The 19,182-nt window shown below is 37.5% G+C and overlaps 1 protein-coding gene across 1 annotated transcript; it reads right to left on the bottom strand.

Moving 5' to 3' along the window:
- Nucleotides 1-16,718: 16,718 nt before the first annotated feature.
- On the bottom strand, nt 16,719-18,327 carry LOC133880555 (uncharacterized). The gene is made up of 2 exons (XM_062319509.1): nt 17,332-18,327; nt 16,719-17,235 (listed from the first exon to the last, which is right to left on the bottom strand). The coding sequence occupies exons 1-2, from the start codon at nt 18,278-18,280 to the stop codon at nt 16,970-16,972; spliced, it is 1,215 nt and encodes a 404-aa protein (XP_062175493.1). The 5' UTR covers nt 18,281-18,327; the 3' UTR covers nt 16,719-16,969.
- Between the last annotated feature and the right edge of the window lie 855 nt (nt 18,328-19,182).

Genomic DNA, 19,182 nt, shown 5'->3' with positions numbered 1-19,182 from the left:
GAAGTGGTGTTGGGTGACATAATGGGGTGGGTGGGGGGGGAGGGGAGGGGTGTGCGGCTGATTTTGAGATCTAGGTGGATGAGCCGCTTAGGTGGAGGGGTGGGTTGTGATAACCTCCCCGCCCACCGCAACACAGCAATAGGTCCACCTCTGACTTGGGCCACTCTCGTCAACACATCATCATCATCACCACCACAAAAAATGTGACAGTGAATAGTGAGATGATAAAACCCACCGCCCGGGTGGGTCGGCTGTGGTGATTGGGTTTGCATTTTTTTTTTTTGATGTGGGCTTTGGGGAGGGTGGTTAGTGGTGGTCTTTTGACCGGGGGGACAGGGTGTGGTGGTACAAATAGTATTTATTGGAGAGAGAAAGGGGCGACGTGAAAGCAACCCTCTTCGCAACATTTTGCGTGTTCCAACTTCCAAGAGCCAATTGAGTTATTTCCATCACATGGGGGGGTGTGGCACTGCTACTGCTACTGCCTATAGGCTTTTGGTTTTTAGGTATCTACTGGAACCGTCAACCGTGGAAGCCGGTAAATGAGGTTGTTCAGCTTTACACTTTACTTTGTGGGTTTGCCTGCAACTTCGGATGAGCTGTCACCCAAAACAATCTCTCTCATCGATCCTTTTTTTTTTTTTTTTTTTTTTTTGTCTCTCTGCCCCAAACAAGGTCCAAAGGCCAAGAAGCCGAAGCCCAAATAAGCAAACTCCTTTACATAGTTACATGGTTTTGGCCGGCCAAGCTGACATTTTTTCTTTTTTTAAATTTAAAAAAAATTAGATAATTGTACTGCTAAACTTTAGAGTTAGCATAAATTACGAATCACTCATTGTAGTACAAAAAAAATGCATAGATGGTCATTGTGGTAAACTATAATTATGAATAACTCCATAAATCCGTTTTCCATCCACCAAGTTAACAAAATCCGTTAGTCTACCACGTCATATAAATAGTAAGACGACCTCTAAATAACAGACTCTGTTAACTTGGTGGACGAAAAACGGGTTCAAAGAGTGATTTGTAATTATAGTTTATCATAAGGACTTTCAATGAACTTTTTTGTATTATAATGAGTGATTCGTAATTTAGGTGAACTCCAATGACCAGTGGTGCAATTATCTCTTTTAAAAAACACGAAAAATTAAAAAATTAACAACATATATATATTGAAAACCCGGTGCTTGTGAGTAGATAGAGCCGGGGGTTGGGGAGGGCTTTGGAGCTGTAGGGGTCGTCGTCGGCAGTGAGATATTTTGGCAGGGACTTTGAAAACCCTAACTACATGTTTTTCATTTTCATGTTTGGGGAGTTTAATTAGAATGGGGTTTGCTCGATAGGTCCTCTCAACTTCAAATGAGTCATAATTTAAAGTTAGTGCATTTAACAACATATATCAAGTCAAGTTGGCATGCCTCTTAAAAGATGTCATTGCATAACTATTGACACAATTATCGACTTTTTTATTTTTAATTTTTATTAAAGAAAAAATAAAAAATCATGTAAATGGACTGGGGTCTGGTTTTGCATTTTCTTTGAAATTTTATTTTAAAAAAATTAATAATTGTGCTTTTGTGTGGCAAAATATCACTTCTCTTTTTCCAATGTTGACATTCTATTTCTCCTATATATTCAATGGTTAATTGGCTATGGTCCGGACAGGAAGTTCTCAATGGAGCTGGAAGCCCACAAATGGATTGCACTGCATCCAAATTGAATCACTTATACATTGGCCTCCCACAATTAGCGTATTACCTTTTTCGGCAGATTTCATCTCTATCGTCTCCTTCGCCCAACAATTTTTTTCTTTCTGTTGCTCATCCTTTGTCCGAAAGTGAAGAGAGCAATATTTTGTCTCTTCATTCAAATATCAAATGCACTATCTCAAAATGGTGTGTTTTTTTGTAGCGCCCACTAGATTTAAATAATAGATATTTTATTACATTATATTTTAATGTGGGAATATTTTAAATGGGCGTGTTTGTATTAATTACATATCATTAATCGTAACACCAAGCATAAAAGAATTGCGAATAATATTAATTAATAAAATATATAGTATCTAGTTTGATAATATTTGGATTAATTATTAGCTAATATTTGATAAATTGTTATTTAGATTGTTAAAATTTAGTGGTTAGTTAGTTAGAAAAAATAATAGTGAAAAAAAAGTGATGCAAGATTTTAAATTTAAGGATAAATTTGTATTAAAAAAAAAAGAAGAAGGCGAGGCTTTCAAGGAACTGCATAGAATATTAGAATAGCTTCCAAGTGAAAACATTCCAAATAGATCTAGAACAATTCCATGTATGCTCAAAAGCAAAATAGAAAAATTTTATTTATTAGATAAGACATTAAGAGCATATGTATCAAGTTAGCTATTTCAAGCTCTCTATTGTTTTTCTAATTTATCTTTTGTCAGATTTTCACTACAAATATAGCTCACAAATTGTATTCTCTATTGAATGTTTTAACGTTTTTTTTTTTTTTTTTATTCATTCGCGCCTTCCCCCTTCAGTTCTTTCCACAAGGCAAGAGGAAAATCCAGCTCTTTGGTTCAAAGAAAACGACTTTGTTTTTGCAGATTTTGATGGCTCTCTTACTTTTGTGATGCAAATGAGGATGGACCAAGGGAGTTGCAAGAGACAATGAGGCTGAGAGGATGGCGGCTAGAAGAGTTCGGAGGAGAGCGTGAACGACAAAAAAGATGATGAGGACGACAACGACGAAGCTCCACCCTGTTTGCAATGAGACCTAGTTCGATCAGGTGCTCGCGGAGGCTCAGCAGCTCGAGGAACCGGTCATCTTCGTTTGGTATGGAGTTTTGATTTTGTTCCATTCTAGTGGGTTTCCTATACTAGGTTGTTTGGTTGCAGAGAAAAAATGTGAGAAAATGAAAAATTGAAGGAAAAATTGGTTTCATGTATTGGGTTGTTTGGTTATGTTTAGGAGCCGATTGAAGGATGATTTATGTGATTTTTAGCTACTAGTCGGTTGGGTTTTTGGGTTGATTAATCATTGGAATTTTTGGGTTCTTCATTTTGGTTGTTTGCTAACTGGTTGGGGAGTTGTGATTTACATAATATTTTGATGTAGGAAATCTTGATGTTCATGACAGTTAAAGTGGTTGCTCTCAAAACCAATAAAAAATAATATCTAGTTAAAATAGAGAAATATTTAGAGAGATTTCTCACATTTCTTAAGAATTATCTCACGCCTTCATTCTTAAGATTCATTGAAGGAGCAATAGAGTGATCTATCTACTCAAGATATATTTTCCATTTCTCCAAATGACCTTGTTTTTTATTTTTATTTTTATTATTTTTTTAACAACATTCCATTACTAAAAAGAGGGGTTAAGACAGAAGAAAAAAACAATAGGGGTGGGCTATCCAACAAGATAGCCAATCAGAATAAAATGTGCCGAAACTGTAAACAGAAAATAGGCAATGGGTCTAAGAGGAATGCTGCATATCATCCCCTTTAGCTTGTTCTCCTTTTGTCCTCCCAAAATTGATATGGCTCTTAAAATCACAATTGGATCAAAATCCAACAATGATCTATCATAAATTCAATGGTGATTTTAAGAGCCGCATCAATTTTGGAAGGACAAAAAGATGATATGTAGCATTCCTCTGAGTCCAATAGTAATCTCAAGAAACTATAAAAGACCTGGACCTCTAAATCTTGAGCAAAAGGCAAGAAAAAGGCCACATAAAGTGGCTAAATCACCAAAATAGTGGACATGGGTAGGGATATGACCGTTATGAGAATCATCAACCCTATCCAAACCCCAAAAAGGGACACAGATAGAGCATGTCTATAGCGTGCAGTTTTCTCTAAATTACTTAATAACATAGTACAAATTAAACTGTAATAAATGTTAGAGGTAGATAGCTAGAGACCGAGACGTTTTACTAAATTCACATGAAGCCCCATGGATTCTTATTGATGAATAATTTATCCCCAATGCTTACTGTAATAACGTTTAATGCATGGCAGCACATGCGCATGTAGCAACACAATCGTTAAAGGCTCTGGGATAGAGTTCAAAGTGGATTTTGCATCTTCTTTTTCTGCAATGAAGAGATACCTTATAGTATTGAGGTATCAGTTTGGGGGGTGGTGGGAGAGATTCAAGGCGATGGGTAAAAGCGAAGGATTATGATCCTCGGATTTGGCTTACGTGCTGTAGTTTAGATAACAGCATGTAACCAAGATTAAAAGTCTATTTTAAATATAGAAAAAGTTGGTTACTTTCCAAACTTTGAAGGTTTTGCCGGTCACCATTTTCCTTTTGGCTCCATTTCCTCCCTCTTCATTTTACTCCGTTTTTTTTTTTTCGTGGAGTCTTCTGTTGTGAAGATTGTTTGCCTCTCCAGTTTGCTCTCCCTCTTTACAACAAAAGGCACCCATTTCCCATAAGGGAGTATGAACTCTAAATTGCAAACTACAACTTGGTAGATAGAGACAAAGAAGAATTTAAATGGACAAAACAGCCATGGAAGTGTAGGCGAAGGAGAGAAGCACCCAATCTTGTAAAATCGTAGGTTGAGCAGCCGATTCATGGTGGTAAAGACCTTTGGGCAAATTTTAGAAAGGAAAAAAAAAATCTGTGGAGAATTGAGGAGAGGAGCTCCCCGTTAAAGCACAATCCGTGGACTTTGATGATGTTGAGAATTTTCAAGAGGGCCAAAACAAACAAACTCTAAATTTGGATGTGTTTGTATTTGGGATATTGTGTTTCTCTTTCAATCTTTCTCTTCCAGTTGAGAGAGAGAAAAAGCAGTTTAGAGGAGAAAAAAATGAAGAGAGACTGAGAGAGGACGTTGAGCGGCTTGAGCCAGTAGAAAAGAAGGGTGACCGGCAAGAGTGGTAACTTTTTTAGGTTTTAAAGAGACTTTCAATCTTGGCTGTTGCTTTAAACTATAGCAGATTTGCTGTTATTTAAACTACAGCATGTAAGCCAAATTTATGATACTCTACAATTTTAAAGAAAGAAATTTTTAAATTCTCAAATTATGTGAATCTATGCCTCTTTTTTTTTTTAATTTTTTTTTTATATCAAAAGTCGTAAAAACTGCTACATATTAAAGATATGACATGTTATTAAGGCAAAAAAAAAAAAAAAAAATAAAGAGAAAAAAAAAAATCATCTCAAGGGGGAGATTCAAGGCAACGGGTAAAAGAGAAGAATTATGATCCACTACAATTTCAAAGAAATTTTAGATTCTCAAATTATGGGACTCGTGGCACGCAAACTTGTGCGACTGGGAGGATATTTACTTAAATTGAGTTTTACTTTACTCGGGGCCGGACGGGTTGGAAAAATTGCATTTCCACAACCTGCCCCGTCCCAAGCGGGTCCTTTATGTTAAGCCTCGTATCCCCTTTTTTAAGTCTAGAATTCGGTAATTTTAGGGCAGTACGGAGCAGATTTGCGGGTGCGGGCGGGTTATGCCCGCCCTTAGTAAGAACTTGATAAAAATGTATTCAATTCTCATTTTAACATGTCACGTTTTTAATATGTAGTATTTTTTATGTCGTTCGATACATGAAACGACCTAAATTAACATACAATGACTTGGCCACCCTAAAAAAAAAGAATTATATATATATTTTTTTACATATCCACATAGGAGAGAAATGAGAGATCTGAATTAGTGATATCTGCTTTATGAACGTGATTTTCGGCCAATTGAACTATCCTTTAAAAATAATAATAATAATAATTTACATAAAATGACTTCTTAAGACATGACGTGACACACTTTTTTAACCAACCCCCCAGCACTGCTATTCAGAGCTTCATTCTCTCAAAGGCAATTCGACCATTTCCTGTCTTTTCAAATTTTCTTTCATAGGGTCTCTCCACTTTCTTCCTTTCCTTTATTTGTCATCTTCTTCGCTAGTAAATAATTCAAAAGCCTAAAAGATAGTATTACAAATGACTAAAACTTGTAGGGACTCGGTATTGGATAAATCATCTCTATTCGATCTAATTCAAAATTTTCACATTGATGGACACAAAAGTTGCTAAATTATTAGGCTGCTTTTAGAGCATTCCCAGCAGGTGATGTAAAACTCACTCTTAGCTAGAATAGGTAACAAAACCCCTCAAAATGTTGCTCCATCATATTCTCTAAAGCAACTCCAAAATAGATTTATGTTGCATTTGTGAGTGGTGTTGCACTGTTAACAAATGTATGAATATTTTATGCTTAAAATTCTACCCGTCTCTCTCTCATTCTCTGATTCTCTTCTTTCTCCTTGTTCTTTTTTTCCTTTTCCTTTTCCTTTCCCTACCGACGCCGGCCTTTACCTCTCCATCTTCGTTGAAGCAACTTTTGCCGGATCCATCAAACGGAGGGTAGCATGAAAATTAGGATTTATAAAAGAATTTACTTAGCTCCATAGCCAACTGGTTCCGCCGGCATCCCGTTTGGCCTGAAATTTTCCTTGATGCCCCAATTCGGCGACATCGGGTCTGAATAGTACCTGTAGGAGCTCGTATCCACCGTTCGATGGTGGCGACCGTACGACCCAGCAAGGGCATGGCCTTCAATTCCCAAATGGACATTTGATTTTGATTTTGATTTTGATTTCCGGTGGGTTTGATTTTGATTTTCCGGTGGATTGATTATGGTGTGGTGAATTATGGTTGAGGTGAAGGACTTCAGGATCGTGGAATAGTGCTTAAAAAGCCATTTCCAGTGGGTTTGTGGAGAAGAGTGGGAATGAGGTTTTAACAAAAATAATAAAAAAATACTAAAAATGATTATTTTAATAAAATAGATATAAATTTAGATAATCTGATGGAGAGTAGTCTTAAATGTAGTTAGCTAAACTAACAAAAAGTAGAATAGATTAAAATTTAGATGATCTGTTGGGAGTGGTCTTATATGTTTATTGTTCGAATATTCAAATTTCCTTAGGCATGTGATTGACCGGAAGGAAAAGCCGAGTCTCATTCAATGACGTTGATTATTTCTTTTTTATACATGTTATGTTGATTATTGATGCAATGGTATTTTTGTTTTTCCTTTTTCTTTTTCCATTTTTTTTTTCTTCCTGATTATTTGTTTAGATTCTTTAATTAGCAAAATAAAACAGAGAATCAATTTTAAGTCCAAGAAAAAAAATTAAAATTTGACATCTAAATAAGAAATAAATTATATCAGTTGTATCAAATAAAATAATTTAAAATTGCACATTTTGAAATTACAAACTCAAACAGACCTTAAAGACTTTACAAATCTTGTAGTGTTAATTTATAAGGTTAAATACCCCATTGGTACTTGAGTTTTAAACGTTTTTAAATTTAGTATTTGATTTTTCATTTTTATCATAGGTGGTACTGAATAATGCTAGATGTTATATCTATGTCCCTCTAAAAAGATGTGGCTTTTAAAATTACCGTTGGGTTTGTGATTGATCAAAATTGAATTTTGATCATATAGTAATTTTAAAAGCCACATCATTTTTAAAGGGACACCAGAAAGAAATGCCTATGACATTTAGAATTACTCGGTGGTACTTGAGCTAGGAGTAAAAACTCATTTAGTACTTCTATTAGATTTTTCGTCCTAAAATTAACGGTCTGCCACGTGTTAATTGCTGAGGTTGACACGTGACACTATATAAAAAAAATTAAAAACATAAAAATAAAAATCTTTAAAAAATTATAAAAAAAATAATATAATAATATAATTTTTAAAAAAATAAATTGAAAAAAGGAGAAAAAAGAAGAGGGGTGGCTGGCCACCATGGGGGTTGCCAGCCACCCCCATTTTGGTCAAGGGGGTGGTTCAGTCACCCCCAAGGGCCAAAACCCATAATTTTTTTTTTTGGCCATGGGGTGGCCGAACCACCTCCCAAACCAGCCGAAGCCACCCCCTATGCCAAAATGGGGGTGGTCGGCCACTCCACTTTTTTTTTTTTTTTTTTTTTTTTTTTTGAAATTATATTATTATATTATTTTTATATAATTTTTTAAAGATTTTTATTTTTAAGTTTTTAATTTTTTATATAGTGTCACGTGTCAAAATCAGCGGTTGACACGGGCAGGCCGTTAATTTTAAGATGAAAAATCTAACAAAAGTACCAAATGATTTTTACCTCTAACTTATATATGTACCACCTATGTATCAATAAGGTATTTAACCTTAATATATATATCTTTCTGTTTAATGCTACTATATATCTAGCTAGCTAGATCATCAAATAGATCTATTTTAATTAAGTTGAGAGTTAGCTTTGGCTGAGTTAAGCTGCTGTTTTAGTAGTGAGTACCAGTTGATTTTAGTTTGTTTTATGGTGCATTTGGTATTGTGATATCGTAGATAAAAAAAGCGATTTTAAGCCAAATGACAAAAAATGAGTTTGAAATTGCATTTTAAAAAAAATGACGATTTGAAAACGCAGAAAATTTAATTTTTCAAATCGCAAGCAAGCGAGTATTTTTTTTTGAAAAAATATACAATTTTAAATACTAAATTACGATTTTGTCAAATGCTTAACTACTTTAAAATCACAGTTTTTAAAATTACAATCATAAAGTCCGGGACTCTAAGAACCTTATTACCAAAAAAAAAAAAAAAAAAACTTAATTAAGTTGACGTAAAAGTCATCTCGAATCTTTTCGAGGTCTATATGTATGGCTGTTGCTACGTACGAGAGGTCTCTAATCACAACTAAGAGACTTTCTCATTCTCTGCTCAAAACTTTGTGGGAAATGTTCAATTCAGCTGATCAAAACTCTGGTACTAAGCGTAGGAAATTGACCAAATTCCTTCGAGACTTTATTCTCCCAACCTACCTGCCTTGTTTTCAACACGAGAAGCTTTCGAATGATATCCGAAACGTTATGTTGGTGGCGGTTGCTTTGGTTGCTGCAGTCACCTTTCAAGCTGGAGTCAATCCTCCCGGCGGAGTTTGGCAAGAAACTACTTATAAGAACTCTTCTGACGTGGCGGCACCGCCGGTACAGGCGCCTATAGACTCTTCTCAGGTGGCGCGAGAGGCTAAAAACATTTCTCACGTGGCGGGACAGGCTATATACTCTTCTCAGAGGGTACCCTTTTATTTTTTCTTGACTTGTAACACCCTCGCCTTTTCCTCCTCAATCTACCTCTTACTATCTCTCACTTTTGGGTACCCATTCTTCTTAGAAGTATTGGTGGCCACTTTCTCAATGTCTGGGACTTATGCAGCCGCCATTTTTGCCATTACACCTTACGAAAATGCGAATTTTCGTCTCATCGCTCTTGTTGCCGCTCTGCCGATCATCATACGGCCGGTTATCTGTTTGCTGTCACGGATGTTCTGTACTAAAGGTCGCTTTAAACATGAGGAAACCGACGAAGTGTAGATCGTTGATGGAAGGTGAAACTGAGAGAGATCGATATATGTAAACCAGTCTCTAATTTGTCGTCTCCTTTCTTCCGTGTTTGCTGGTTTTTCTAGGTGTTTATGTATGTACAGTTCTAACTTCTACGTACTACCAACAGTGAATAAGGGAACGTGGTCTATCTCCCATCCTTTAAGTCCAACGTTGTTTATGTTATTTAAGATTTCTTGTACCGTGCAGGTTGTTTAAAACGTTGGTGGCCTTATATATAAGATGATGTAATATAATGGTTGTTATGAATAAAGTATTTTTATTAAAGTTTTCAACTTTTTTTTTTTTTTTTTTTTTTTTTTTTTTTTTTAAGGTTGACTTTTTTTTCTCTTCCGTTCTGTAGTGAAACTCTATCAAACTTATTTGTTGGTCAGTAAAATTCTATTTAATTAACATAAATTAAGCAAGCCTAAATTTGCTCTTACTGTTCTTTGCAATCTTTGCTATATATCCACAATTTTAATTCACCTCAACGATTTTCTTTTGGATTTTTTTTTTTGGGAGTCTGCGTGAAATCAAAGTTCAAAATCAAGTTATATTTGTTATATACGAAGGTGTTCATTTTCAAAATTGTCTAGACCAAATGCACCTTTTGGTTGTGCCAACGCTTTTTCCATACATACATACTGTAACATACATACATGTGCAAGTTATGAGTTAAAAGTGAATATGGGTATTCGATTGATTTTGAAGGCCATTCCCATTAATTGCAAAGCATGCAAGAATTTCAATGGCGCAAACACATGCACACCAAATACCGTGAGTACCTTCCATGGATTCTTAATTGAATCTTATTACTTAAATCCATCAATACCTCTTTTTATTTTAAAATATATATATATAGAAAAAGAAAAAACATGTGAGAGAAACTAACTATAAGTATTCTAGCTGAGTGTGGCTATAATAACACCTTCCTGATGGGAGATGCACATGAGGGGCCTATACGGTGAGAATCGCAAGTGCTCGCTCAAATTCGACTGAGCCATAGCTCCATCCAGCCCTATTAGGCCATCAATGTGAACTACTAACCTAAAACGGCTAATACTAATAAGATTAAAATTTTTTGTTTTAAAAGTCGAACTCTCGTCTTAATTAATACATACTCAACTATTTTGAAATTTTACTTGAAGTCGGCCACTAAACTACCATGACTAATGATAAATCCATTAACCCATCAACCCATCAACACCTTTTGAGAAGCAACTAAACCTACCGTGTAAGCATTGTGATACTAGATGATTGGCAACTTCAATAGCCGGTAGGCTTTCGAGCTAAAGATATGATATGTTTATAATTTTTTATAATTTTTGTTTAATTTTTTTAAAATTAATTATTAAATTTGTTTTTTATATGTAAATTCTACATATCTAATGATTAATTTTTTTTTTTTTTTTTTTAAAAAAGATTGTTAAAATTTGATAAAAATTATAAACCTATCATATCTTATTGAACAATAATTACCATGGACAACTATCTTTTTCATGCAGGTGTAAACCACTGCAAACTGATTATCTTGAACTGCCACATTATTGAAAAAATTAGAAATGATTGCAAAATGACAAAATATGCTGAAAAAGAAGCCCAATAATTCCCAACTCCTCGTATTTCGTTCCTTTATTTTCTTTCTCGGATTTGACTTCAGTGCTGTAGAAAAAATATACAGTCAAGATATAATAACTTCGTTTTAACTCAAACGATATGTTTTTTGACCAAACGTCGTCGAAATAATATGCGTATTTAGTTTTCTTTTTAACGCCGTTTAAGGAGGAAACACACATCTTTTTAATTTGGAGCCTCGTCAAGTAGCTAAACTCTTCTGGAACCTGTATCTTGTTTCTGGAATCAAGTCGAGGATTTGGAGTTGGGTCAATTGGCTTATATTTGGGTAGCCCACCTTCTACGCCATTGGAGCTCATGTTCAGAATTCTCAAACGAAAAAAGATTGTTGATTTGATGAAGAAGCTTTCCTATAAATTGGTTATTTTAATTTCGTGTCTGAGGGAACGGATCGAGGATGGAGAGATATGTACTTCAAAAAGAGAGAAAAGAGACGTCTGTAACTTCTTAAACGGCGTAAAAAAACGAAAACTAAGAAACGTCTTAAAAGATCCGGTTACATCTGGACCGTATATTTTTTCTACAGCAGATTTGTTGTAGTTTAAATTATAGCACTGAAGCTAGATCCTCTTTCTGATCACCTCTGTTTTTGTTTTTTTAACATGTTTTTTTTTTAGAGTTATGCCAACAAATACTATCATATTTCACTTTAAAGTTATATTATAAGTGCACACGTGAAATTACTGTTAATTTTTTTTAGAATATTATGTTAGGTTTTTATTTATTGGATGCTCGTTTTTCATTTTTATTTTATTTACTTGTTTCCTTTTGAAAGTTGCCCCACCTTGGTCCTTGGCAAATGACAATTATAGTGCTCTCTGTCATTTCTCTAGTCATATGCATAATGCATATATGCACTATAAAGGTGATTAGCTTAATGTTACTGCTATATCAGCCTGTTATTGCAAAATATTGAAGAATTGCTTTCACTATTTTAAATACTCATTCTATAATCTCATCAACAGTGAGTAGTTAAAATGTTAATTATGTTAATCATTCTATAATCTCATCAACAGTGAGTAGTTAAAATGTTAATTATGTTAATCAAGTGTAAACTTCTATATTTATCATGTAATAAATTAAACCGTAACCATAATTCATTCTAACTCAATTCTCATCATCTTTCTTTTATCTGATTGTTTTTCTCTCTTCCTATGTTCCTAGCTTTATTTTTTCTCTTTCCATTGTGTGTGTATATATATATATATATATATATATATTCCAAGTACTAGTCGCTCCATGTTTCATAAATATCATGCCGCGGCCATTGATGACGCAAGAGCACTCTCATCCCATGACATCACAAACCCAACATCATCATCCATCCATTTGACAAATCCGGGACGAGGACAGCCACCACTCACCAGCGACTCAAAAACCAGCGCCGGTTCAAGATATTTTAAGATCGATATAAGGCTTCAAGTTTAAATCTGGTCTTTTTTTTTTTTTTCTTAAAAAAATAATTATTATATTATGTTTCTTTTATATATATATATGTTAGAAAACACTCACATAAAATAATTACCTAGAATTTAAACCAGAGTAGCTACCAAACTATCAAAATATATATAACATTCATAAAATTATTGAACATAACTACCACAATGACTCGCTCATTATATAAGTCATCATGATAGAATTTATAATCCTTTAATTTTGATTATTCTCAATTTGGGCTTGAGTGTTTTAGTAAGAGTTACTAAAACTATATGTACAATGTGAAATGAGATTTTACAACTTATGTGTTCAATGATAAAGAGATAGTAAATTAAAGTTACAGTTATTTTATGATTTTAATTCGACTACAAATTATTTCATGGAGAGGTCAAATGCGAAATATAAGAAGTCATTGAGAGTATTTAAATAATAAAAAATAAATACTAGAGTGCAATAATAATTATTTAGCGTAATTAATTTTAATTAATAGTGACCTATGACAAGTGTCCTAAGCCTATTTGAGGTTTTTTATTTTATTTTTTATTTTTTCTCTCTCGATCTAGGTCTTCCTTAAGCTGATTATTACTCAAATCAGGTTTGACCTAAAGATACAAGCAGACTAACCCTAGTGGACGTGTATACTAAGTGGGGGCTAGGATTTTTCCTAATCCTACTTTCATTAGGTTACATGTACCTATAAATAGCGAGCTTGTGTAAGCATTGGATGCACATAACTTGTGACGTTCCACATCGCACATCGCTTAAGAATGGTGATGTGCTTATATGTATAAATGCATCCTTCATGGCATAATGCGTTTTAAAACCTTAATGACCATGAACCTATCAGAACTCTACAGTTCTGCAAGAGTAATATCGAGATGGGTGATCTTCTGAGAAGTCTAGTTTGGGGGAGTAAAAAATGGACAATATTGTGTCATTGGGGTGGGTCGTTACAAATGGTATCAGAGCTATTGTCCAGCCTGAGATGGGGGGAGCGTGCACATGCCCATGAGAGTCGCTAGCGGGCACTTGTTGGGATGCCAAAAATGGGGCGATCTTATAAGGATCGCTAGCGGGGACGTTGGGTCCTAAGAGGGGGTAATTGTGACGTCCCACATCGCTTGTGAATTGTATGTGCTTATATGTATAAATGCATCCTTCATGACACAATATGTTTTAAAGCCATGATAGCCAAGAATTTAACAGAATTCTGCAGTTAAGTGTGTTTTTACGAGAGTAGTACTGGGATGGGTGGTCTCCTATGAAGTTTGATTCGAGAGAGTCAAAAGCGAACAATATTATGTTTTTGGGAGTGGGTCGTTACACAACTTGAGAGCCCACACTCTTAATCTTTTAACCAGTCATTGGGGAGAAGGTTTAGAGGTCTCAAAACCTTAACCTTAGCTGTGCATTGTGAGAAGGAGAGAAAAAATCAAATCGTCTCCAAGTGGTACCCAGCTTTGCCTAGCTATGTGAGTATGCTTCTCTTTTACTAAACCATAGTTTTTACGCTGCTTATTGTTCAAGCGGCATAAATTTATGCCTTTTATTTACAAGCGGCACAACTTACAAAATTGGTGTTGTTTAATATAAAAACGACATAAATTGATGCCGTTTGCACAATAAACAACATTAAATTTAATGTCGCTTATTGTTCAAGTGGCATAAATCTTAGGGATGTATTATTTCTACATCAAGATATATTAGGTGTGGGACCCATGTATATGAAACCCATATATATGGGACCCATATGCATCACTACAAAAAAAACTGTTCTTGGCCACTTGCAGTTAGCCACGTGGATGTGGGTCATCCTCATGGCTAACAGGTCACCACGTGTTAGTGGCGACGTGGGCACAACGTGGCAGATATGGGTGTTACGAAATGTACATTTCGCAACATTGCCACTGGGCCAAGTAGCTTACTGGCCACGTCGCGGCACGTGGGCCACGTGGATTAACCACGTCGCTAACGTGTCAGCGACATGGCGCGAATCCACATGGCCCAGTCGCTCGTAGATTCTCATCCACGTGGCCACAGTCGGCCACATGGATTTGGACCACCTCGCCACAGTCGGCCACGTGGCCCACGAGCACGTGGCCATTTCCATGTGGTTAACATTAGCCACATGGCTAAATTTGCCCAATTTTTGTTTTTTTTTTTTTTAATATTTGATTAAATACATTTTTTTTTCTTTCAAAATATCACCAAAATATTAGGACAACATTTGAAATTTACCATAAACACAAATTCAAACAATATTGCAATAATTCTGAACCAAAACAACAATAAATTAGCTACTAATAAATGTTATTGTTATTAACAAAACAGAACTACAAAAACTCTACAAATCTTCATGTCGTCGTTCTTGGGGATCACGAATTCTCATACCAGGCGTTGACTCGCCAACAGGCGACTAATGTGCAAGGGACAATGTAGCAGGCGAGGGTATCCCAACGAGAGAGTGCTGACCCAGCGGTGATGGAGAATACTGTCGTCCATGAGGCGACAACGGACTAATCGTCGTCGCATTACCTGCAAATAATAACGTGGTCGTTGCATCGGTTTAAATTTGAAGTTTGTTTTAAATTGTTGATTCCGCATATCATTTTAAATATGCATATTCCTGTCAATTTTTTTTATTATTATTTATGTTGGTACAGTTTCCGGTATGGTGTGAATCTACACGTTCCTTTGATGTTCTTCACGCTTCTTAATAACTCTGCAAAACAACAAAACCTAGGGACCCTTCCGGGGGTCCCGCTCCGATGCCTAAGTTAGCTTCTGTGAGAGAAATAATGCTCTATGCATAAAAATTGAGACTCAGTTTATACCTGGGGTATGGGCCTATTTATAGGCATAGAGGTGGAGTCAAACCTGGATTAGGACTCCTGCTCCTTGTTGATTTAGAACTGCTGTCCGAGTTCTAATTGGACTTCAATCCTTTACTAGACTTCTAATTGGATACCTTCTTAGACTTCCAATCTGATATCTTCTTAGACGACTTCCAATCTGATATCTTCTTAGACTTCTGATCTGACATCTTCTTAGACTTCTGATCTGATATCTTCTTAGACCTCTGATATGATCATTATTCTTATCTGTTTGGACCTATTTGACTTTTGAATCTTCTCTTTGGATCGGGTTGAGTGGGATTTATCCCCAACAGTTACCCCCCAATTCCCTTATCCGAAGCTTGCTTGAATAATGGGAATTCCATGTCTAAGGAAACCCGATCTTTGTCTCCTTCTGAAAACCTGCTAACCTGCAAAACCCGAGGGTTAAATCTTACCCCCCAATTACCTTCTTGTTTTTCCTTAGGGTTTTCTCCCTGTATCTTGAAAAACCTGCAAAACCCGAGGGTTAAATCCGACCCCCCGAGAAGTTTCTTCTTGCTCTCGGCTAGGACTGATCCGAGAGGCTCCTTCTCGGCAAGGACTGATCCGAGAAGTTGTTCTTGCTCTCGGCTAGGACTGATCCGAGAGGCTCCTTCTCGGCAAGGACTGATCCGAGAAGTTGTTCTTGCTCTCGGCTAGGACTGATCCGAGAGGCTCCTTCTCGGCAAGGACTGATCCGAGAAGTTGTTCTTGCTCTCGGCTAGGACTGATCCGAGAGGCTCCTTCTCGGCAAGGACTGATCCGAGAAGTTGTTCTTGCTCTCGGCTAGGACTGATCCGAGAGGCTCCTTCTCGGCAAGGACTGATCCGAGAAGTTTTTCTTGCTCTCGGCTAGGACTGATCCGAGAGGCTCCTTCTCGGCAAGGACTGATCCGAGAAGTTGTTCTTGCTCTCGGCTAGGACTGATCCGAGAGGCTCCTTCTCGGCAAGGACTGATCCGAGAAGTTGTTCTTGCTCTCGGCTAGGACTGATCCGAGAGGCTCCTTCTCGGCAAGGACTGATCCGAGAAGTTGTTCTTGCTCTCGGCTAGGACTGATCCGAGAGGCTCCTTCTCGGCAAGGACTGATCCGAGAAGTTGTTCTTGCTCTCGGCTAGGACTGATCCGAGAGGCTCCTTCTCGGCAAGGACTGATCCGAGAAGTTGTTCTTGCTCTCGGCTAGGACTGATCCGAGAGGCTCCTTCTCGGCAAGGACTGATCCGAGAAGTTGTTCTTGCTCTCGGCTAGGACTGATCCGAGAGGCTCCTTCTCGGCAAGGACCGATCCGAGAAGTTTTTCTTGCTCTCGGCTAGGACTGATCCGAGAGGCTCCTTCTCGGCAAGGACTGATCCGAGAAGTTGTTCTTGCTCTCGGCTAGGACTGATCCGAGAGGCTCCTTCTCGGCAAGGACTGATCCGAGAAGTTTTTGCCTGCAAAAGAAACAACATCAACGGGTTCCTGGTCCTTAGACCGGGAACACTCCGATGCTTAAGTCAGCTTTATTCATTTATTCTGAAAATACTTATTCCCAAAATCTGGGGAATTTTCTGTCTAGTCTGAATTAAAAATAAAATTCTAGTTCTTTGCAAATATAAATACTAAAAAATAAAAGCAAGCCTGAAATTCCCGAGAGTCCTTTTTATGGGATCACGGGCAGATACTGTTGTTGCCTCGGCTCTCTATGCTGTGGGCTTCTGCTTCTTCGGTCCTCTCTTCTTTCTATGTCATCTCGGGGAGCATTCTCTTGAGGCCTTTCGTCTAGCTGAGGACGGTCTCGGGGATAATAATCCCGTGGCTGTTGATCTCGGGGCTGATAGTCCTGATGATTCCGAGGCCTGTTATTTCCTGGATGGTTCCGTCGCTCTCCCAAGAACCGAACTAGCTTGCCATTCTTTATGAATTCTTCTATTAACAACCTTAGGGTTACGCACCCCTCGGTGTAATGACCTGCTTGTTTATGGAAATCACAATACTTCCCTGCATTCTTATAAGGAGGATCACCTGGTATCTTTTGTGGTTCCCGAAACGCCGGATCTCTCTTGATCTCCATGAGGACTTCTGATATCTCGGCATTGAGAGGTGTAAAGTTGTAATCTTTGAACTTCTTTACCTGCCTCTGCTCTTCCCAATCAGCTTTCTTGAGTTCTTTCCTTTTCTTTTCTGGGGCTGTCTCTCGGGGTAGTCTAGAACTGGCCATAGACTTCAGCGTCTCTTCCTGATTGATGAATTCTTCTACCTTATCCATGAGGCCCTGCAAGGTACTCGGTTGCTTCCGGATCAACTTCTTCATCAAAGGCTCCTCGGGTGAAATTCCCTGATAAATGGCAGCAAAAATCATATCCTCGGTCGGATCTTCGACCGTAGCCTTCTCTCGGTTGAACCGAGCCATAAACTCCTTAAGACTCTCATTGCCTTGCTGGTGCAATGATAGCAAATATCCCGAAGGCTTCTTCCTTGTCCGGAAAGCCAAGAACTCCGTTAGGAATATCTTGGACAATTCCTTGAACTGATCAACGGAATTCGGGGGCAGCTTCCTGAACCAGTCTCGGGCATTCCCCGAAAGAGTAAGAGGGAAGGCCCGACATGCTACTTCATCGGGTGTCCCGTGAAGGTCTAGATGAGCTTTGAAATTCTCTAGGTGATCCAAGGGATCTCTGTCTCCTGCATAACTTAGAATTTGGGGTACCTTAAACTTATCGGGAAGCTGATAGTCTGCCACCCGTCTGGTGAAGGGTGAGTCTGTACCCATTAGGAGCTTGTCCACCATTACGGATCTGCCTTTGTCCTTTCTTTCCATCTCCATGTCCGTGCACCTTCTCTCCAGCTCGGCAATAATTCTGCTCAGATCTCCTTGGCGGTCATCCTCCCTCCGAGGATTAATGTTGCTATTGTGATCTTCTTCCTCACGCTCATCCCTGTTCATCTCGGGATTGGGCTGTCTCGTCCTCATGCGTAACAATTCTGCATTTAAGTCTTCAATCTGGGCTTCCAACGCTGCTATGCGACCTTGATCTCCACCCCCCGGGGGAGGGTTCGGTGGAGGCTGCAAATTATTCTGAATAGCCGGTTCCTGCGGGGCCACGGGCTGTCGATTGGTCTGGCTTCCGGAACGTGTGTTCATCACCATGCTGGATCTTCTTTTTCTTTTATGAGGAACGAATAATCGTTTCCCACAGACGGCGCCAAACTGTTGGTACAGTTTCCGGTATGGTGTGAATCTACACGTTCCTTTGATGTTCTTCACGCTTCTTAATAACTCTGCAAAACAACAAAACCTAGGGACCCTTCCGGGGGTCCCGCTCCGATGCCTAAGTTAGCTTCTGTGAGAGAAATAATGCTCTATGCATAAAAATTGAGACTCAGTTTATACCTGGGGTATGGGCCTATTTATAGGCATAGAGGTGGAGTCAAACCTGGATTAGGACTCCTGCTCCTTGTTGATTTAGAACTGCTGTCCGAGTTCTAATTGGACTTCAATCCTTTACTAGACTTCTAATTGGATACCTTCTTAGACTTCCAATCTGATATCTTCTTAGACCTCTGATATGATCATTATTCTTATCTGTTTGGACCTATTTGACTTTTGAATCTTCTCTTTGGATCGGGTTGAGTGGGATTTATCCCCAACAATTTATTTTCGTACGGTACTAAAATTCATCTATATTCATATCACCTTAAAATTTTTAGAATCTTCTCACATCAACAATTAAACTTAAAACCAAGAAATAGGTAAGAACGTGGTCGTTGCACCAGTTTAAATTTGAAGTTTGTTTTAAATTGTTGATTCCGTATATTATTTTAAATATGCATGTGTAAAATTTTGAATGCACTTTTTTTTGTTGTTGTTGAATA

Source organism: Alnus glutinosa, chromosome 10 (assembly GCF_958979055.1).
Source record: "Alnus glutinosa chromosome 10, dhAlnGlut1.1, whole genome shotgun sequence".
NCBI classification, from domain to species: Eukaryota; Viridiplantae; Streptophyta; class Magnoliopsida; order Fagales; family Betulaceae; genus Alnus; species Alnus glutinosa.
The sequence above is the reverse complement of the archived record's forward strand: the minus strand, read 5'-3'. Positions and strand labels throughout refer to the sequence as shown.